The 20558-nt window shown below is 36.6% G+C and overlaps 1 protein-coding gene across 2 annotated transcripts in view; it reads left to right on the forward strand.

The window, feature by feature from the left end:
• LOC149083041 (uncharacterized) overlaps positions 1 to 20558 on the forward strand; it is a 414281-nt gene that overhangs the window by 206319 nt on the left and 187404 nt on the right. Inside the window, exon 1 of one of the 2 annotated variants that reach the window (XM_089236142.1) lies at positions 9946 to 12581. The exons of the other annotated variant lie outside the window; for it this stretch is intronic. Coding sequence (XP_089092268.1) covers positions 11633 to 12581 — 949 coding nt within the window. The 5' untranslated portion in view covers positions 9946 to 11632. Of the gene's footprint in view, positions 1 to 9945; positions 12582 to 20558 lie in introns of those variants that run through there. 2 annotated transcript variants of the gene reach the window in all.

A 20558-nucleotide genomic window follows, 5' to 3' on the forward strand; every position in this document is an offset into this window, starting at 1 on the left:
TCCTTTACATACGTAAGCGTTTCATCCTGGTGTCATTTACTGGTGTTTAATTAGCAATCTTCATCATAACTCTGCATAATTCGGGGAATTTGCATCCCAGTAGGTCCGTTGCAGTATTCACGTCTTTTCGTCTTTTCTTTACGTGTTGCAGTCAATTTGCGAACAGTAGCGTCGTAGTTTGTTAGGAAAAAAATAGGTTAGTGCAGAGTAGAGCATCTCTCTTACACGTCCTAAAATAGTTTAAAATGCATTGAGCACATAATCCGCGGCAAGTGGCTAACAAAGTAGCTAGAAATTAAAAATAATGATAACTAGTTTAACTCCTAAATAACAATTCTGTGGTGTTTGGTCAGAACATGATAACTCCAAAATCACATTTTTGAGATATAACCATTTTCATTGCCATTTAAAAGTCAAAAATAAAGCATACACACAAATACAAATGAAAATATCATACATTATAATGTTGTTTAGCCTTACGAACGTATTTGCGCATTTACCTCACTTCTGATTATTTATAATTAGCAAGACTTACTTTTAGATACAAAAGCCATTTTTTGGAGATATCATGTTCTGACCAAACACCACAGAATTATTTAGAAGCTACCGTCAACAAACCTTATTGCATAAAACGTCTAGGAAGTTCTTACCCAGGGCTTTTTTTCTTTTATAAACAGGTTATTTAAACATATTTCAGTTAAAGAAAAGTATCCAAATAATTTGCCCTATTTACACGTACGTTATTTATTTTACTCTAGCGGCTCCCTAGTGAACTTCCTGTAAAAGCATCATTTATATCCCATAGAAGGGATGTTAAACTTTTCTCTGGCGGATATGAGTGTTTTTCTTTAAGAAACACTTGCATCGCTAGCAATAATCACAACAAAAACATAAAGAGTTTTATTTTTTTTTTTTTTTGGGGTTTTTTTACGTGCCCGCTCGGGCATGTGGTAGAAACAAAATGTCCGGTAAAAATGTTTTACGTGCCCTGGGAATATTCGGCCCTGGTGTCCGTGTTGAAAGTATCTAAAAAGTAACGTGTGTCTTGTGTAATGAGAAAATCACACATGATTATACTCATAAATTTAAGATGCATTTTAGAGGGAAAGTTTATTTCGAGGTTAATGAAGTTCAATGTGAGCGTCCTCAGTGACTCTGCAAACGTCCAAATGTTATTGGATCTCTTGCCAAATAGTGGTGCCAAATTGAGGTTTTTTTTTTAATCAACTGCTGCGGAGAAACGCCGTTTCTCAAATCATGTGGGGAATGATACGAAGTACGAAATCCTGGATAACCAAGCGGAGATCGAGATATAGTTCGGAAAGAAAATTCGCATTCCTCTGTGGGGAATCGAAGCACCAATCTCTCACTGTCCGGGCGAGTGTTATAACCATTGAACTACAGAGGACAGACATTTTCATCCCTTAGATTGGTGGTTCGATTCCCCACAGAGGAATGCGAATTTTCTTTCCGAACTACATCTCGATCTCCGCTTGGTTATCCAGGTTTTCGTACTTCGTATGAACAGCGGAGAGTGACATCGTTTGCCTCTACATGTGGGATGCTTCACATTTCACTTAGTTTGTTCATGGAGTTAAACATTCGGCACTGATTATATTCAGCTAGCCTAAGCATTTGATACTGTAGCTTCCACTAATTGTTGCTACTATTACTAAAACACGCCTCGTAAATATTCCTCAAAGAAACTTTACACATTACAATAAAATCTTCTCGACTTTTCCCATCTTGGACGCTCATTTTTTCGGCAGTGATGATATGATTTGCAACCAGCAGCTTCGTCTTTGATTTTGTTTCTCTGCTTTATATTCGTTCCCAAAGTTGACACTAGGGTATTCAATTGTTTTGCAAAATAAACTTTTGTTTTCATTTCAAATTCTTGTTGAATTCTTCCAAAATGTTTAGGTTTTTTTTTAGAGAAAGCGCTTTTCGTTTTCTTGACATTACAAACGGGGGTTTTGACACCGCCAGAAAGAAAAGCACCGCAACGAAAGAAAATGCTACAGTAAATGTGATCGAGAGAACTTACTATGTATGTGTACCGTAAGTGTCTCTCATCGGCAAGCCTGTACCTCTTCCAAATGCTTGCGACGCACTTTCCCACTTTCTGAGGATAGCGCTGAACACATCGGGATAAACAAATTCTGAAAGGACGTCAAACAATTGTAACCCGTTTTTTTGGGGCTCGACGCGTCTGCGTACTCTCAGAAACAAGCAATAAACAAATCACTTTAAATCGCCATGAGCCGATTCACTGGCGATTTTCGTATACGTGTCGTCAATCATCCTAAAATGTATGACTTTTGTGGTGACATTATGCAAGAAGCACTGTTGCAGCAACGTATTTTCCAATGCATACAAAAATTGTGAGCATTTGATAAATATAAATGGCATTTTCTAAAAAGATTTCGAGTTCGAATCGAAGTGAAAACATCAAATAATTGAGGTTTTTTTGAGTCAAATAAATGATTTATTTTAGCAATGAAATGTGTATTGTGGAACTAATCGCGACCGAAGCTAAACATCATATAAACGTGAAAGTCATATAACTGAGCGACGTGTAAACGACGTTCCACTGTACTTGGAGCAATCCCCCTATCGACAGCACAGAACTTTCATAACTGCGAATTTACTGCTCGCTCACTTTCAGTCATAACTTTTTGAACATCTTTTCCAAGACATCCTTCATTGTACGAACCATCGAACTTGTTGGCTATATTACGTATCTACATGATGATTAAAAATTAGCACCTGGCATGTTTTAAAGCCAATAGGGACTTGAGCACTACAAATCATTGCGCATGCGTACTGTAGTAATATGATAAAATCGCTTGATTCATCTAATACAAAACGGGATTTTTCGAAACCCACAGTATAGCGAGAGATTCAGTCAAATTAGAGCTGGATGTATTTCTACAGGAGTGATAATGGTGGCTGTTCGTGCAGCCGTTTTCCCTAATCCGTTCATAATATTGCTCGTTAGATCAATATTCAGCATTTACGATGGTACTTAACGATTCTTTGATGGCTATTAACAAAAAAAAAGTTGTAAAAAATGTCACAAGGCTATTTTTAGCTCCTTCTTGAGGTGAAAATGGCGGGTTTATATCACCTTTTCATGTAATAAAAAATGAAATCTTTCTACGACACATTCTTTTTAACATGCGACAAAGATAGTTTTTTATCGCAAACAACCTTATGAAAGTTCTCTTCGCATGCATCGTCAAAAAGCTGATTATAAATTTTTACAGCAAATCAGTTTAGGTTAAGCTTACGATGCCTTGTATATACCGACAAACTCCTCTTAAAATCACTTTGACGAAATTTGAAGAAAATTAGTAATATTTAATGATATCGCATACATGCCTAAACGCTGCTGGCTTCGATCCAAAACGGGCGCATCTCGGGAGATGGTTTCCCACAAGTTTTAATAGAAAAAATAATAATTACACGTGATGGTCCAAGACTTGGATCATTTTCGAATTCGTTAATTTTCTAGTAATTGAACTAATTAGATGCGGCGGTCACAAACAACGCCGAACCAAAGTTAATTTACCTTGTTCCCCTCCGCAATTTTTCATCTTTATATCATCATTATTTTTACTTTCAACATGATGGTGAACTTGTTTTCTTTTCTTTATTATTATTATTTTTTTGCTAAAAGTATCAAACACTGTACACGCAGAAAGACGTCACTTTCTCCGTTAATACAACAGATACGGAAAACTGGATCAATGAAGAGATATTGGTGTGTCAGGGCAGGAAAATTAATCTCTGCCCTCACGGGGGCTCAAACCCCGGTCCCTCGTTTGCCGAAAGAATGCTCCACCAACTTAGCTCTATGAAGACAATATCACTCCCCCCCCCCCCCCTGAAGTGTATGTATATGCTGAATGACTCGGTGAAATGGAAGGCAGCTACGTTCTGTTAATAGCTCGCAACTGATATCAAGGCCACCAGATAGCGACGTATATATGTAGAAAGACGTCACTCTCCCCGTTAATAGAAGCTTCAAGAGGGGAGGGAGAGTTCTATCTGTCTTTATAGCTTAGTTGGTAGAGCACTTTTCCGGCAAACGAGTGTCCAGGGGTTCGAGTCCCTGTAAGGGCAAAGATTGATTTTCTTTCCCTGAAACACCGATATCTCTTCATTGAGCCAGTTTCCCGTATCTGTTGTATTGAACACTGGTTGCTATTACTTTATCTCTCTTCAGTTGGCCTATAATACCAATTGAAATTTCAATCTGGGTGGGGGCACCATTTTTCTCCATCTTCATAACAATTCGATGAAAATAAAATAAATGAATATAGAATTACAGACATTCTCTCTCTCTCTCTCTCTCTCTTTAAAAAATTATTTTAGTTTTTACGTATTTTTTTCCAAGGTTTTTTGTCCAAATCCCCCCCCCCCATCGATGATGACGTAATACTTGAACGGCCCCTCCTAATCAAATTTTATGACAGCTTTCATTACATAAACCTGAATTATTTCAACATGGGCACCCTTTCAACCATTTATATGTAGCCCGAGCTACTAAGTGTGCTCATACTAAGATGTGGTAGTTTCATGAAATTTAAATCGCAACAAAAACATTAATTAACCATAGAATACTAACGAAAATACCTAAAAATTGCATGTTAACTGCTTATATGTCTATGTTTCGGAAACGTAGAGTTAGTATATTCTAGGTTTAATTTTTTTTTATACACCGTTAGTGCTGCTTTTACAGGTGTTATGACGAGCGTTTTGTGAAACAGTGCCACTTGAGAGTAAGATTATGAAACGCTTTTTATCAGAAAAAACCAAAAAAAGTCTCGTCCATGATAAGTGTTTTAGTTCAAACTACACTATTTTATGTGTCGATTTTCAATTAATTTTTAAAATACATCCATTACTTTCCACCCGTCCTGTACTTCAAAGCATTTCTCTTCTGAATTTCTTTTTTTATTTTAGAGGTGAAAATTGTTAATATCAGTTGCTTTTTATTTTTATGTGAATGATCCGCAGATGCAAGTTTCACTACTTCTTAAAAAAAAAATTAATCTATCGTTATAGTCCACAATGGCGTATAATCACTATGTAAAAATTTCAATCATCAAATACTGAGGAATGGAAGATATGGTTTGCCCCGTTTCTGTGGTAAAAATGTCGATTTTTTTGCTGAAATTTATAGGCGCATACTCCATACATAAATAGTTGAACAATTGATGTTTTTTTTATTCAATTCTGTTTAAATCTCTCAGAAAAAAAACAAAAGTTGCAAATAAGACGCAGAGGTATACTATAATCCGCACCAAGAAATTCCGATTCTCATTTCTCGACGAATTATTAATTTTCATCGAATAATTACACGCAGGAAAATGCGTTTTATTGATGATATTCGGTTACATTGAAACATGTATGATCCAGCGCAGTTGGATCTCATATGAATGTTCCTATTTTATGCTCACATTTCATATGCAGCAAGAGAAGAGAGACCTCCACATCCCTTTTTTTAGTCTCTGCTCTCAATTATAAATACCGTATCGCCCTGCATATAATCCACGGATATATGTTTAAAGACTTGGGAATTTCTTAGAGTTGATTATATACCACTGCCTCTTATCTGCCGATTTTTTTCAGAAAGATTGGGATAGAAATAAATATTTTACAATTTTATTTGCGAAAAACAATGCTTTAAAGATTTATAGTGGCATACATAGAAAAAAAAATTCTTTCAAAATTAGGAAACAAATGTTTAAGAAACTGTTAACAAACAGTTATTGGAAACTATACTGATTTGAATGTTGAAATTAATTGGTTCTGTAAATATTGAATAACATTTCTCTTGTATATTTCCTATTTCTCTCTAGGTAAGTACATGATCTTTCCACACAAATGTCATTTGCTTAGATTTAATGTCAACTGCCGTCAAGTAAGTAGTCATTTTATTGTATTTACTTCATAGTTTATTTCATAGGTGGAGATAAACTTGGTTGTCTGGGGGGAAGGTCACTATTGCCGGGGGGAGGGAGGGGGCCCACGATGATGATGATGTAAATTCATATATGCAGTCGACTCCTCCTTTGACGCTGGGGAGGGTCAATGCCCTCCACGCCGTATCTCCACCCATGGTTGATTTATTCATTTTAAATTATTGTTTTTATTGGTAATAGGTAATTTTATTTGCTCTGGAGGTCTAAATCAATAGGGAGGTAAAGTTTAGCGCCGATTCTCTCCAAACGGCTGGAAACTGAAGTTAAAACGAAAGATTTTACCTTGCATCAGCTGGAATTCGATAAGGGAATAAAATAGTCAAGGTTTTTTGTGTTTTGTTTTCTACGGCACAACTTTTGCATTTTTACCTCCATGGCAAATAGATAGTTATATTTATTAATGAAACACTACTATGATTTCTTACCTTATGCATTATTTATAATCAGCGGACTATGATATGCGTATAGGTGCCTTGGAGTGGAATTTTATAGACAACTGAATATTATTTTCTTTCGCTTTCCTTGTAGAAGTACGAATAAAAATAAATATTTCAAAAAATTATCCACAAAATGATTTCTAAGGTAGTAGTTGCCCTATAGATACGAGTAAAGGGATAGAATTAAAAAAGAAATCATAATTACAAAACTTCCTCTGTTGGTGAACAAAGTTCTAGAAATTCGCATTTGCGTATTATACGTATTAGTGGTTTGTATGGCAGAAAATTACGGTATTTAGATGGCGAACAGTAACATCTCGGTACTAAATTCATCACTTCCACCTGTAACAGATAAAGGGGTGCTTCGACGTGCATTACAGTGCATTGACACTGTTGGAAGCGGGCCCCCCCCCCCCACATCGATAAATCGGAAAGTTAACGCAATAATCTTTCGTTTAACCCTCAGACTTCCGATGGGATCCATTGGACCCACCTTATGGATTAAAACTCAATTTGTGAGTAAACTGTGCGTTTCCAAGAGCCAAGTTTCACGACTTTTACTATTTTTCGTTCTTTTTTAATGGGCATTCATCCTTTTTTCAATTAAGCTTAACTTATTCAAACTTGTAGTTTTCAATACCCTGGGTAGATACCATGGATCGAACGACTCGATGCTATAGAAAGATAAAAATGTGACCAATGGTACTTTTCACAACGTGGTCGATGTGAGTGGTCTCAACACATACATTGATTGACTATCATTTCAAGAAGATAGCACAAATGAATGTCAGAAACAAAGAAGCTTTCTGATTTCACTTGGAAACAAGTGACAGTTTTCGAAGACGAACCATCTGACAGCTACGATGATGATGATGAGCCACCTAAGAAGAAAGCTCTTCGTGTAATGTGTTTTCATCAAAACAGCTGGAAGATAAGAACCTATAAGAAATGTTATACTCACATATGTACTGAGCATATTGCAATGCCCACAGTCGAATCCCGTTATAACTAACCCCAAGAGACCGGAGAAACTACTTCATTATAACGCAATTTTGGTGTAAAGGAATTCCAGATTTTTACATTGTTCCTATGTAAGCTGATCTGGGGGACTAGAAAACTGTTCGTTAAAACAAGATTTTCGCTATAACGGTATTCGTTAAAACAGGATTCGACTGCGTTGCTGAAAAGTAATTGAAATGGACTTCAGAACTTGTTTCAAACGGTATAAACCTGTTTTTTTCCCCAGAAAAACCAGGTTTTGTACGAAGTGCGGGGGTCATATAAAGACTGTGCAATTTTATTAATAAAAAACCAAAAAAAAAATTATTTTAGTAAATAAATGTCATCAATTGCTATTCGATTTATTCATTCGATGTAAATATTCAGTGTGGGTCCATTGTACCCCATCAGTACTGAAAGGTATTGAAATTTGCCGGTAGTCCAAGTGTTAAAGATATACATGGAATAGACAGTAAATTGTAGCTCCTGATCCAGTTCTTTTTGCCTATAATTAACGTCATGCGATATAGACAGGATCGAGTATGATTTTAAATACGATAGCACAAAACTAAACGACTACAAAAGAAATTGGTATTCTAGTGAAGATGTACATGCGGCTATACATGTAAGAGTGTGTATACAAAATTTTGTCATTTATACGCTTTGTGTGTAAAGGTGTCGGAATGTAATGTTTTTATATGCTCAAGAGGAGGAGACAAAAATCGAAGCGAATTGATTGTCAATTGATGCATGATTGAATAAAAACTGCATTTATTAATATCGAGTTTTTCTCACGATTCAGACTGACAGTGACAGTTTTTGAAAAGAAATAGTAAAATGATTTTTTTTTCATTTATTTCTTACTTATGAAGTGATGATGTTTATGACCATTGTGATTATATGCGTGTTGTTTTCCTTGAGCTGAAATTTGAGATAAAGTTTGCCTGAAATCTCTCTAAGATGTCCCGTGGTTAAGAATCCATGATTCGCGCATTTATTTTTATGCATTTCTTACTATAGTAGACGGGAAGGCCTGACCGAGATAGTCAAGAATATTTTCGTGTCTGTCGGGACAGATCCTTCTAAATGGGAAACATGGGAAGCCTGGCTGTAACGGACCCTCGGTTATGGATTTCTATGTGTCAATGTTCCGATATTAAACATTAAATAAGAACAATTTTTCATTCCTCCGTGGTTCCATCCCATAAAAACGTATTATTATAATTATTTCACAAATACGGATGTAAATGGAAATTAATAACATATTTAATTAAAACACCCCATCAACACAGCAATTTAATTTATTAGACAGAGTGAGATTTATAAATAATTAAATGGTTAAATGAGGGTCAAATATTATGTCTACTTTTATTTTATTTTTAAAATCTTATTCAGAAAAATTTGAAGAGTGGTTTCCTTCCATTTTAATGTCGATTCTCTAAAAATCTCTGAACATGTGAAATTTCAGCAGCTCTCAAAAAATGACACTAAGAAGCAATCAACTCTTAAATTAAAAGGAAAAAAAATAATGCACTTATGAAGCCGTATTTTGTACTGAAATGTAACCGAAAGATGTACTTTCTAATATGCCAACAAAAAAAAAAGAGGAAATATATTTTTTTTATGTATTTCCCATATATATCCAAATATAAACGAGATCAGAGTGTTTTTGATTGTTTAGAATGCAGTTCACGGAAATAGTGAAATTTTGTTTGTATTTTCACTTTAAATATGATTGATGATAACTATGATAACAGATTAACCTCCAGAAGCAAAAATGACTTTCTTATCAATTAACCAACAGTTAAGGTTACTTTTCCGAAATAAAGTAGTCTTTTATCACCTCGTTGATTGTTCTTAATTACACTATGAATAATGTAACTTCACGCAGTTAGTTTTAAGCCGATGAAGTTGTTTTTGATGAGCAAAGCAGGATTATGTCAATGTCATGGCGTCGTCTCCCAAAGCAAAAAAAAAAGACGAATGAAGTGCATGGCTGTATGTGTATGTATGCACTTAACTCAATTCCGGATTTCCCGCGCTGTATGCATCAGCAGCAGCAACTTATTCTAATACACCCTTTCATTGCTTTTACTCTCGTCACCGACCGCCTAACAAGCGATAAAATATAAACAAACGGAGGACAATGCCACGTTAAAAATTCTCTCGATAACATAGTTCAAATACTGAAAGCAAAAGTGATGCTCCCTCTCTCCCATCTCTCTCTCTCTCTCTCTCTCTCTCTCTCTCTCTCACTCACTCCAGATTTTTCCAGGCGTTCTCCCGGACGTTCTACTGTTTTGTTTCGTACTCGCCAGCGAACAATGTTTCCGTTCAAAAAAGGATGAAGAAGAGTTGGAGAAAAAGGAGGGAATTTACCCCCTCTCTCTCTCTCATCCTTCTGTTTTCTCATCCCGGGTCCCAGCATCCAGGACGCATGCGCACGTTCGAGGCCCCCGAACGGATAACACAGCACGTTATAGATCGGCCTCTCTTAGATTCAGATCCAACAAAATCAGTTGTGGACAGGAATACTTCGGCTGGGGATTGTACCATCCGTAGTTTATTCCCTTATTTTTTTTTTTACTCCTTTATTTCAGTTCCGAAAAAAAGTGAAAAAAAAAATTAAGAAAAAAATTTAAATATTTAGGAAAACAAGTGTTTTTACGAGAAAAGATTTTTATGCTGACCGTGTGTGTCCGTAGGAATTATTTAATATATTTTTTTTAATATTACTACCAATTATCCTCTCTCTCTCTCGCTCTCGCTCCTGAGAATTTTTATTGTGTCTGTGTTTTGTGTGTGTGTGGTGTCTCTGTGAGATCTTCACCTGATTTTTCTTCTGGAATATTCCGCTCTTCTTCAAGTGGTCGGTGCGTGAGAAGTAAGAAAAAGAATACATATGAAAAAAAAAGTAGTTGAAAAGAACGGATTTCGGTAGTAAATCTTCCTTGCGAATCTCTTTGGATGTTATAATTTCACCTGTTAAACCTGTCTTGTCGGTGTGGAATTTTTACGGCCGTGTCTCTCGTTAGAAAAAAGTCGTTGGAAACCACAGCATACAATCAATTTGATGTCGTTGATTATATTAGCCACTCGAAAGGATTTTATTATTTATACGGTGTTTGCATACTCCACATCCTCATTTAACTGTTGAATAGTAGCAGCCATCGGAATTTCTGCGGAATTTACTACGGCCCAGAGAACGTTACGAGGAATAAACGTTCGATCTCATGGAACGTAGGGATCTTTTTTCCTTAGATAATAAAGCCGACTATATCACATTTTTGGTCAGAATTTATCATAATAGTCATAATATACTAATTTTAAAATGAATTCATTTTTATAATTCAACCTAATTATAAAATGTTGTGTCTTCTATTTCGGCATGAATTCGTATTGAGATCTTTCATGTAGTTGAACGATGGAGTAGAATAATTAGGCCACTGTTATGGCCGGGTTTGGCTTAGAGCCGCTATGGCCTGAAAGATGACAGGAATAACGGAGATAATTGCAAAATTTCATGATAATCAACGTCAAAAATTTTAACTGAATACCATCTTCACTTTTCATCTAATCCAGTTACTACTAATGATATAGAATATAAATGCCTCTATATGTTTAAAACAAAGCAAAGAAATATATACATATATTTTCATGCCGATAAATGTGTGTGTGTATAGCAGCAATAATTCTTCTTCTAAATAATATTTGTTAGAAGCCTATTTGTCATTATTAAGGAAGAAAAATCACGTTGTTCCATTCAGAAATATTTTTCATCTTCAGAATATAGATGGATAGCATCAAGGTGTTATAAGCTCAGAGAAATATATTTAATGTTGAATATATCGTTTTTTTGTTTAGAAATTGAATTATGGAGAAGGATAACATGAATCAATGTCGGCTTCCTCATTGTGATGTTTGCACAACCGTTCCTGTACAGGTGCACAGCAGACAGGAGTCGCAATTACTAATCAGTTGGCACAATCATCTAACTATTAGTATATATAAATGTATTAAGTGTACTACCCCCTGCCAATGCAATAACGTATTGAAATAATCAGCATTTTTGTATGTTCCACAAGACATAGTTTCTTAGAAACATTCAGCTATTTAAATTTCAAGCTGTGATAGAATTATTCAAAACCAGAGCAAACATATATATGCATATGTGAAAGTAAGTAATTAAGATATATTATCACAATGGCTGACAATCAACGGTCAAATAAGGACTCGAAAAAGAAATCAGGGAAGTCGAGGAAGCATAGGTCGAGGATAAGGGACGGAGTCGTACTGAGAGCGTCCGTGATAGAGCGAGAGAGGGAAAGACTCTACAGGAGGCCCAGAGCGGCCCTGTATCCCTTGTTACCTATAATGGAACCTACAAAATTCAAGAGACAATCCATAAGGGTCACGAAGAACAAACGCCGGCACAGAAAGCACTGTCGGAAGAGGACTCACAGGGTCGAGCCAGGTGACGAACCCGCTCCTGAAAGTGGACTCAACAGCAGGACCCGATTGATGCCGGCCACGACGAGCGAGAGCGAGGGTGGAAGTTTGGCTTGCTCAAGACAACAGCAACAGCCAGCGGCCGCCGTTCTGAGCTCGGTGCTGAGTGACGGTTGCCCAAGGTGCTCGCCGGCTCTGAAACCCGCTGTGCTGTCCGGCTGGGGACCAGTAGAACTGTACGCTGACGGCGACGAGGTGGACGGTGACGAGGACGACAACGACGAGTTGGTTGTGGTACCAGAAGCTGCTGCTCAGATTCACGTCATCCGCAAGCAGCTGGAACCGCCGCCTCTCCACCAGTCTTCTTCTCATCATCATCACCACTACCACCACAGACATCGACATCGAATATGCCATCACAGTGCCGCTGCCAGGAAGTTTGATAGACATCGAAGTTCCTTGACGACGACCAAATCGTTGGACGAGATCGTGAGGAGGACGTCGTCGTCGGGACAACACTGCAGGCACTTCGATCCCGAAATCGGCCGATTAAAAGAAGTCGATAAGGATAGTGCCTCGAACAACAGCCGATCCAGGAAGATCGTCAGTTTCATCGTCGGTTCTGTGGCATCGTTTATATTGCTCATGTGTGTGGCTTTAGTCGCTGTCACCCTGAGGTTAACTCCCGCAATAGATGCTTTGGGTAAGTCAACATTTCCTGACATTAATTGCTATTTGATAAAATATTCCACCACCCGAACAATCAATATTTTGAATGCTCAGCAGTCTTTCATTCTCGGTATTTAATCGCATGCGATATTGATATTAGGCCGGTATTCACCGACATGGTTTGAACAATGGTCTGAATTTTTGGGTAGGCGATCGACACGGATTGGTGATAATTCTGAATTAAACCAATTCGTGTCATTCTCTTATCCAAGAGTGTGAGTATAGTTTAAATCATATCGGCAAATACTGCCTTTAGTCGGCTGAAATAAGTTCGCTCTCAACCTCAAGGCAACAAGTTATGTCAACATTACGAATATGATGTTATTTTCGATGCAAATACCAACTGTTGAGCAATACCATAAAATATATAATTAACGATACTGTAAGTAAAAGTTCATTAAATGCGTTAAACATCCCAGAAGGTGCCTATCCTAATAAATGTGCACGTTCCATATTTTTCTGTTCTGGAGTTTTTCCTGCACATTAGTTGACCTCTGTTATGGCAACCATCTCTGTAAATTTTGAGAAATTGAGGGTGGATCTCTTAAAGAGGCTTCTGCTGCACAAAGTGATTCTAAATTAATGGGACAAACTGTAAAAGTTGATATAAGACTCTCAAAACTAAGCATTTTTGGCCATAGAATGTGTGGTCAAATAACAATTGCAAAACCGTTAGATGGTGTTTTTTAGCACTTCACCAAGAGCAAATGTCCTATTTTGCTGACGGCTGTGCTGCAATTAACAATTCTAGATTGCAAGTAATTTTAGCATTGACAAGCCCAGATATTTTGTAAAGATGATTTCTCAATGGAACACTTTTCTCTATACTCTTTAATTCATACCTGCTGAAAATCCGAAAAGGCCTAAATCCTTTTAATTTTTAAATATGGCATTTTTAAGGTAGTATTCCATCTCATGGTGCATCCTGGGAAACGCATATTCTACCGCAAGTGATTATAATGCTTGATCATTGTTTGGCGCAGCATAACCTCGATGGTCCTTGCACCGATAAAAAAAACTCCAATCCAATCCGAAAGTACATATGCACCCTCGAATGGTTGATAGCACATATAGCAGCAAATTCGTCGCAGAATATGGTATTTGCTTTTGGTGAAAATTGTTGTTGAGCACTCTCTTAAAATCACACTCTACCGCCTTTGCCATTATGATTTGACCGCTCGTTCTATAACCAAAAATGCTTGGTTACGTGTCTTATATCACCTCTCAAAGTTTGTTCCATGAATTTAGAATAACCCTGTATTTATATGAATATAATTTGATTTTTTCTTTAATAATTAAAATTATTTGCTTCAAACTGTCTCTGTAAAATTATCTTTACATGTTAAGGTAAATGCGATATACCGGTGATTATGCGTAATGGGCAATCGTCTCGGGAAGTTCAACCATTTAAGCGTCATTGACGAGATATCTCGTCTCATTTAAAGTCGCTTATTTTAGCATTGATAAGCCCAGATATTTTTTTGCAAACTTACCGTAAGATATATCGAAAAAATTATAATAATTTAATGTCTTATAATTATTACCAACTCAATAACCGTATTTTTTCGACTATCCATCGAAACAATTAGAATTTAAAAAAGTAGCTTTGGTGGATTGCATCCACTAATGTGGAGCCTATTTAATATTTAAAAATAACACTAAGAAACCGACTATGAATAATATCGTAAAAATTCAAATACACACGTATTAAATTTGTTTGGAGCATTAAAAAAAATTGTCACAAAAACATTTGTATTTAAAATGAAAGAAATATAGTAGTTACAATTCATGAAAGTCAAATTTTTTCACGGAAAAATGCAGCACTTATGTGTAAGAAAAATCAGGCGTTATATATCGATTTCAATGCTCAGGTCGGGATTACACTGTAAAAGTTTTGGAAAAGTTACTTTATAAAACTTAAAAAATTCAACCAATAAGTGCATCGGTAGCATCCGAGAGAACGTAACTAATAGGATTATTGATTATTTTCTTCAAGTTCTATAAAAGATCTTTTATCAAAGTTTTATTGTGTAATCCCGGCCTCACGCCAAAACATCATGACAATTATTATGATAAAATACATAACATCTTATACACGTGCATATTTTTATGTCATAATATGACATTATATCCATTTGGTTTCGAAATTCCTTGTGATCATTCAAAATAATTTCATAAAATCATATGGGCTACAAAAATTTCTCCAAAATAGCGTTATTATAATATTTCCCCCAAAGATTCTGCGTCTTCACAGTCCGTTAAAAAATTAAATGAAAAAATTAAGCCTCTGAAAACCAACGGACTGACCATTAGGGTATTTTTACAATCCATTTTTTCACAGTTTCTCCGTAATCCTTTGTGAGTTGAATCTTCATGATGCGATGCCATAACATAACGCGGTGAGGAAATGGATAAAAACTTATCGAAGCATTGAGATTGAAAAATCCCTCGATATAAATGTTTGCGGGTGAAAATAACTTTTCAAGGGGAAAAAGAACCATTGAGCGGAAAAATAATTTCACACTCTACTGACGCTGCGAAAAAACTATACTTATATAGAGATCATAGACAAAAAAAAAGTAATAAAACGCATATGTCACCTTACGAATCCATATTTTTAGCTCCAGTGGTGGTTTTTCTCTCCTGTAAGCGTATTAATACACGGTTGTTCATAAATTAAGTGACAAGTTCGAAATTCAAGTTTCAGGACATATAATTTGAAATGGAATCCACTAACGTCAACGGCAGACGTATCAGAAACACGAAGAATTAGTTAATTGGGGAGCTTATTTTCAATAGGGAACATTTCCACTTTTTTTTTCGAAACGCACTTTTTAGCAGTTTCTGTATCTTTGGAATGAGTGGATTACGCAAAAAAGTATAATATTTTTGGTCGAAATCACAATGTCAAGTGGTTTCGTTTCTACCAAAAGGGACAATATCCAACTTGTTCATTCACGCTGATATTCTTCATTCAAAAGGGGAACATAAAGTTGTTGTTTGTTTTACTGGTGTTGAGGTATATATTTTTTTCAAAGCGGGCATATTTTTCGGAAGCGCTTTCAAAATCGTATTTTGTAGTAGAACCTGTCGATAACGGACACCAATGGGACCGAAAATTTTGTCCGCTAACGAGGTAGGGGCTTGAGAGAACGTAGTAGGGGCACCTTCCTTAGAGCTAGGTGAAATCTTCTGGAATCAACGGGTGGCACAGAAATTTTCCAATTTCCCATACTTAACCCGCACTAATTTTAATCAAAAGGTAACATTTCCACTAATTTTCTTTCAAAACAGAATATTTCCATAATTTAAATGTGGATATAACTCTCTCTCTTTCTTGAATGATGATTCAGAAACATAACATTTAAACATTTTTTTATCACTCTCGGATACGTGTTGAGCTACTTTCCACTTTTGCAAAGCAGCCCATTCCGGAGAAGGAAAACTTTTTACGTTACTTCTACTGCAAATTTATTAATTGTGGAAATGTTTCCCTTTTGTAAATAAGGTCCTCGATTGATGATATACAGTAAAAACTCTCTTTTATTTCTGACGCCGGTGGGGAAAAAGCAATCGTCCGTAAAAGATGGGTGACCGTTAATCAGGGGTTTAAATGCATACTTTTATTATACGGGGGGATTAAAAATTGGCCATAAAAGCGGGGTGACCATATCTGAGAGGGGGGTGACCATTAAGATGGATTTTATTATATACAGGGTGATTCAGAAAAGATGGGAAAAACTTTAAACGGTGATAGTACACACCAATACAAGCAATTGTCATCAATGCATGGTCTAACGTGGAATGCAAACGCTCTAGCCCGTTTCGAAACGGCCGCTCCACATACGTTGAAACGGCATTCCTGTTGAAATTTATCGGGAGAAAAAGAACACCATGCATGCAAATGTAACCTGGAAGAGAAGAAGAAACCATATGCAAATCTGGTTCACAGTGAATAAAAGGAGCGGACTCGGTATTACTTAAGTGTGCCATTATCATGTACGTTACATTGGTTAGAACGGTTGCACGCTGGAATAATGTCACTCGTCCGCGCATTTTATTCACTGTGACACAAATTTGCATACAGTTTCTTCTTCTTCCCCAGGTTACATTTGCATGCATGGAGTTATTTTTCTCCCGATAGTAGTAGGAACGGCCGTTTCGAAACGTTCTGGTGCGTTTGCGTTTTATGCCAGACAATGCGTTATTTGATGACAATTGTTTGCATTGTGTGTATACTATCACCTCTTAAAATTTTTCCCATGTTTTTTGAATCACCCTGTATATATATTTTTGATTTCGAGAGATTTTTGGACTGATGGCAGATCCTGAAGTAACACAGTTTAGAAAACGTTAATTTTCCATCCGTTAAATAGAATACTGTGGCTTGTGAAAAAACAAATGTTTTTCCATAGGAAACTAAAATACAGAATGTATCAGTCTATGAGATGGAGCGTAGCTAATGCCATTTGTGCATTGAAGTTAAGGATTGGAGTACTATAGACCGTATACTAGATAAATATTACAAGTAACACAAGAGCTATCACAAGAGTGTGCACGTGTATATTTGATGCACTTAATTTTAGTACAAAAGTCCTGTACTCAGGGACTTGCAAGCAAAATTTAATTCAAAATGCAGTTAATTTAATTTTATTCAATCCATGATGTTTAGACACCATTCATGTCATGACTCTCAGAGGGTTGCCCTCTCTGTTGTAGTGTTACTAGAGTTAGCTGTTCGAGGGTATTTGCTTTCTCCGAACATTAAAGGTGAGGAATCTCTGATGAGTGATTTCTCTGATTTTTTTCTGCAGCTGCTGCTTTTCTGTGAAGAACGCAATAACTTTTGCTGATCACGTTCAAAATCTTACGTGACTTGTTAACCTCAATTTACGAGGTTGTTATCCAAAGAATCTTGTTTATTTTAGATTTTCTTCATGTAAAGCAGAGAAACTGGATTTCTGCAGCAGAACACACAAGATATAAAACATTTATTTGCTGCATGTGCGCGTTACAGATCCAGGAAAGTTTCTAGATGATATTCTGCGCATAATATCAGCACTGTATCTCTCTGATATGGGAGCGGATTAGTCTCTAAAACTAGAAGATTTCCACAAACGTATAGTCTCACGTTAGCATATCATAGCAGAGTTTGTTAGGTCAAGTGATGGTTGCTAATTCCGTTTTCTTTTTGGGAAAATCCCGCGAAGATAGAATATCTTTCAACGCTGCATAACACAGAGCTATCGTTTTTATTAATACAAAAAATATTAATTGTCATCATAGATACGACGAGTCTATATAAATTTTTTACGTGATTCATATAATCCGTAATCAATGTTTTAACAATGTTATGTGTGCGTTAAGGGGCTTAATGTTATTTAAAACGCAATTAGTCTTGCAAATTCAGTTGTCTTCTCATTGGACTTTTTTACTTAAAACTTAATCACTTTGATATAATTTTCCTGCGTATCATGCATCAACTTATTTCGTGTTTCAGTAAGTCTTCAACTGTAAACAGGGTCGTAATCATTTTTAATTGTCACAGTGAGCGGGTCTCCTTCAAAAACTGATCTTTCAGATCCTTTTCATCAAAAAGGAACCTCACAAGTATATTTTGAGTTGGTTGAAAGTAATGGAAAATCTCACTAACGTCTACTGTATCTTTTCGGTCATTTTTATCCCCTTACGACCATATTTAACATGGATATAAGTCTTCGACTTGTGTCACTCTTGTTAACTCTGATACTATCTCATATACCACATCCAAGATCTATTCAACCTGGGTCTACAAATTACGCATAACGTGCCATAAACTATGATAAATAAGACGTGAATAATCTATGTAGAATTCCACAAGTGGCTTTTTTCGTCATATCTCTCGCCAAGAGATAGATGTTTGGAATGGTTTGTGTGTGGCAGCAACAAATGCGCAGTATTATCAAGGTATTCTACTTCCACTTTGATGAGAACTGTTGAAGTTTTAAATTCTGCTGGTTTACAGAATGGCAACTCTTCTGTTTTGTTTATCTTGTACAATTTACTTTTGATATGAGTGGCAACTATCAGTCTTGTTTACGCGGCCATGCTGTACGGTTGTATCTGTCTATCTCTCTATACAATTAAACTTATATTACGGGATTCCCAACGCCCGGTCAATGTGTTTGACTATGAATTAGTTTAATAATTTTCACAGGTTATGTCCCCAGACCCTGTTGACAAGTTAATTGCAAGTTTTGAGGGATTTATGTTCTTTGTGAACAAGTTACAGTTTCCGAATCCGTTAGTTTACGTTTCGACTACCACGATGGCTGCAGTTGAGATTTCGTCAATCAACAAATTCGACGGCTCCAATTATTCCCAATGGAAGTTCTTGGTGAACTGTGCGTTGAAAGCTAAAGGAGTCTACGACGTGGTTGTAGGCGAGAATGCTAAACCGGATGTAGGTCCTGCCCTCGCACGATGGGAGAAAGCTGATGCAACAGCGATGTTTGTTATCACCTCGGCGATGGAGATGACCCAGATATCCTTGGTCCAGAACTGTCGTTCCTCGAAAGAAATGATTGATAAACTAGACTCGATTTATCAGCAAAAGTCCGCCTTCAACAAAATGTTATTGCTGGACAGATTTCATCGGCTGAAAATGGAAAGCAGCGAGTCAGCCGTGGAGTATATAGCGAAAGTTGAAAACCTCGCTCGTCAAATCACGGACGCCGGTGAAGAGGTGAGTGATGTTACAATCACAACGAAGATTCTAAGTACTTTGCCGACAAAATACATGAACTTTCGTCAAGCCTGGTTGTCTATGGATTCAAGTAAGCAAACAGTCGCCAATCTAACGGCACGTCTCATCGATGAAGAGCTTTCGATTTCGCGCAACGAACAGAGTGAAACTGCGTGTGTCTCAGTTTCTAAGCCGAAGAAGTACTATTCGTCGAAAAACAAAACTTTTCAGAGTCATGAAAAATCCGAAAAGCGTCTCGACAAGTCGAAAGTGATCTGTTATTCTTGCCGAAGGAAAGGGTGCCTCCGAAAATGTAAACAACGAAAGCACGACTTCGATCGCCGTTCGTCCAAAAATGATGGTGCGTCCAATTTTACCGATGTGAATCATGATTTGCTCAGTGCTGAAAGTGTCTCCAGTGCTCTTCAATCAGGTGAGTGGATTCTTGACAGTGGCGCATCTGCTCACATGACGTGTATTAAAAAGTGTCTTAGTGATTATCAAGAGCCAGATGGTCAATTTAAGCTCGGCAACAACACTGAATTACCCGTTCTTGGTAAAGGTAAGGTTTTCATTAAGAAATTCGTGAATGGTACATGGAATAATGGGGAGATCCATGAAGTATTATATGTCCCTGGTCTAAAAAGAAATTTACTGTCGGAAGGTGTACTGGCTGCCAGGAACATGAAGATAATTATAAAAAATCACTGTGAAAATTTATAATGACAATAGATTAATTGCTGAATGTATTCGTACTGCAAATAATTTGTATAAAATGCTTTTCAAAGTCATATTTAGTGATGAGGTAAATATTACAAGTAAGAACGACTTGCAATTATGGCATGAAAGAACTGGTCACATAAATATGAAGGCTCTTAAAGAGCTATGTGAACGAAATATTTTGAAAGAAAATATTAATTTTTCTGATGCCGAAAAATTCTTTTGTGAGGCTTGTCAGTATGGAAAGCAACATAAGCTATCTTTCACAAGAAGGGAACATAAATCGACTATCCCAGGTGAACTAATTCATTGTGATCTTTGTGGACCGATGTCTGTTCAATCGGTGGGAGGATCAAATTATTTCACTCTTTTTAAGGATGATTTCACAGGCTATCGTTCAGTTGCATTCATAAAACACAAAAGTGACGCGTTTGAACAGTTCAGAAAATTTGTTCACCTCTGTGAAAACAAATTTCAACATGTCAAAGCAGTCAGAACTGACAATGG

The sequence above is a fragment of the Pholcus phalangioides genome, unplaced genomic scaffold, assembly GCF_987345545.1.
Source record: "Pholcus phalangioides strain wild (caught in Gottingen) unplaced genomic scaffold, Ppha-v1.0 ptg000009l_1, whole genome shotgun sequence".
Classification (NCBI taxonomy): domain Eukaryota; kingdom Metazoa; phylum Arthropoda; class Arachnida; order Araneae; family Pholcidae; genus Pholcus; species Pholcus phalangioides.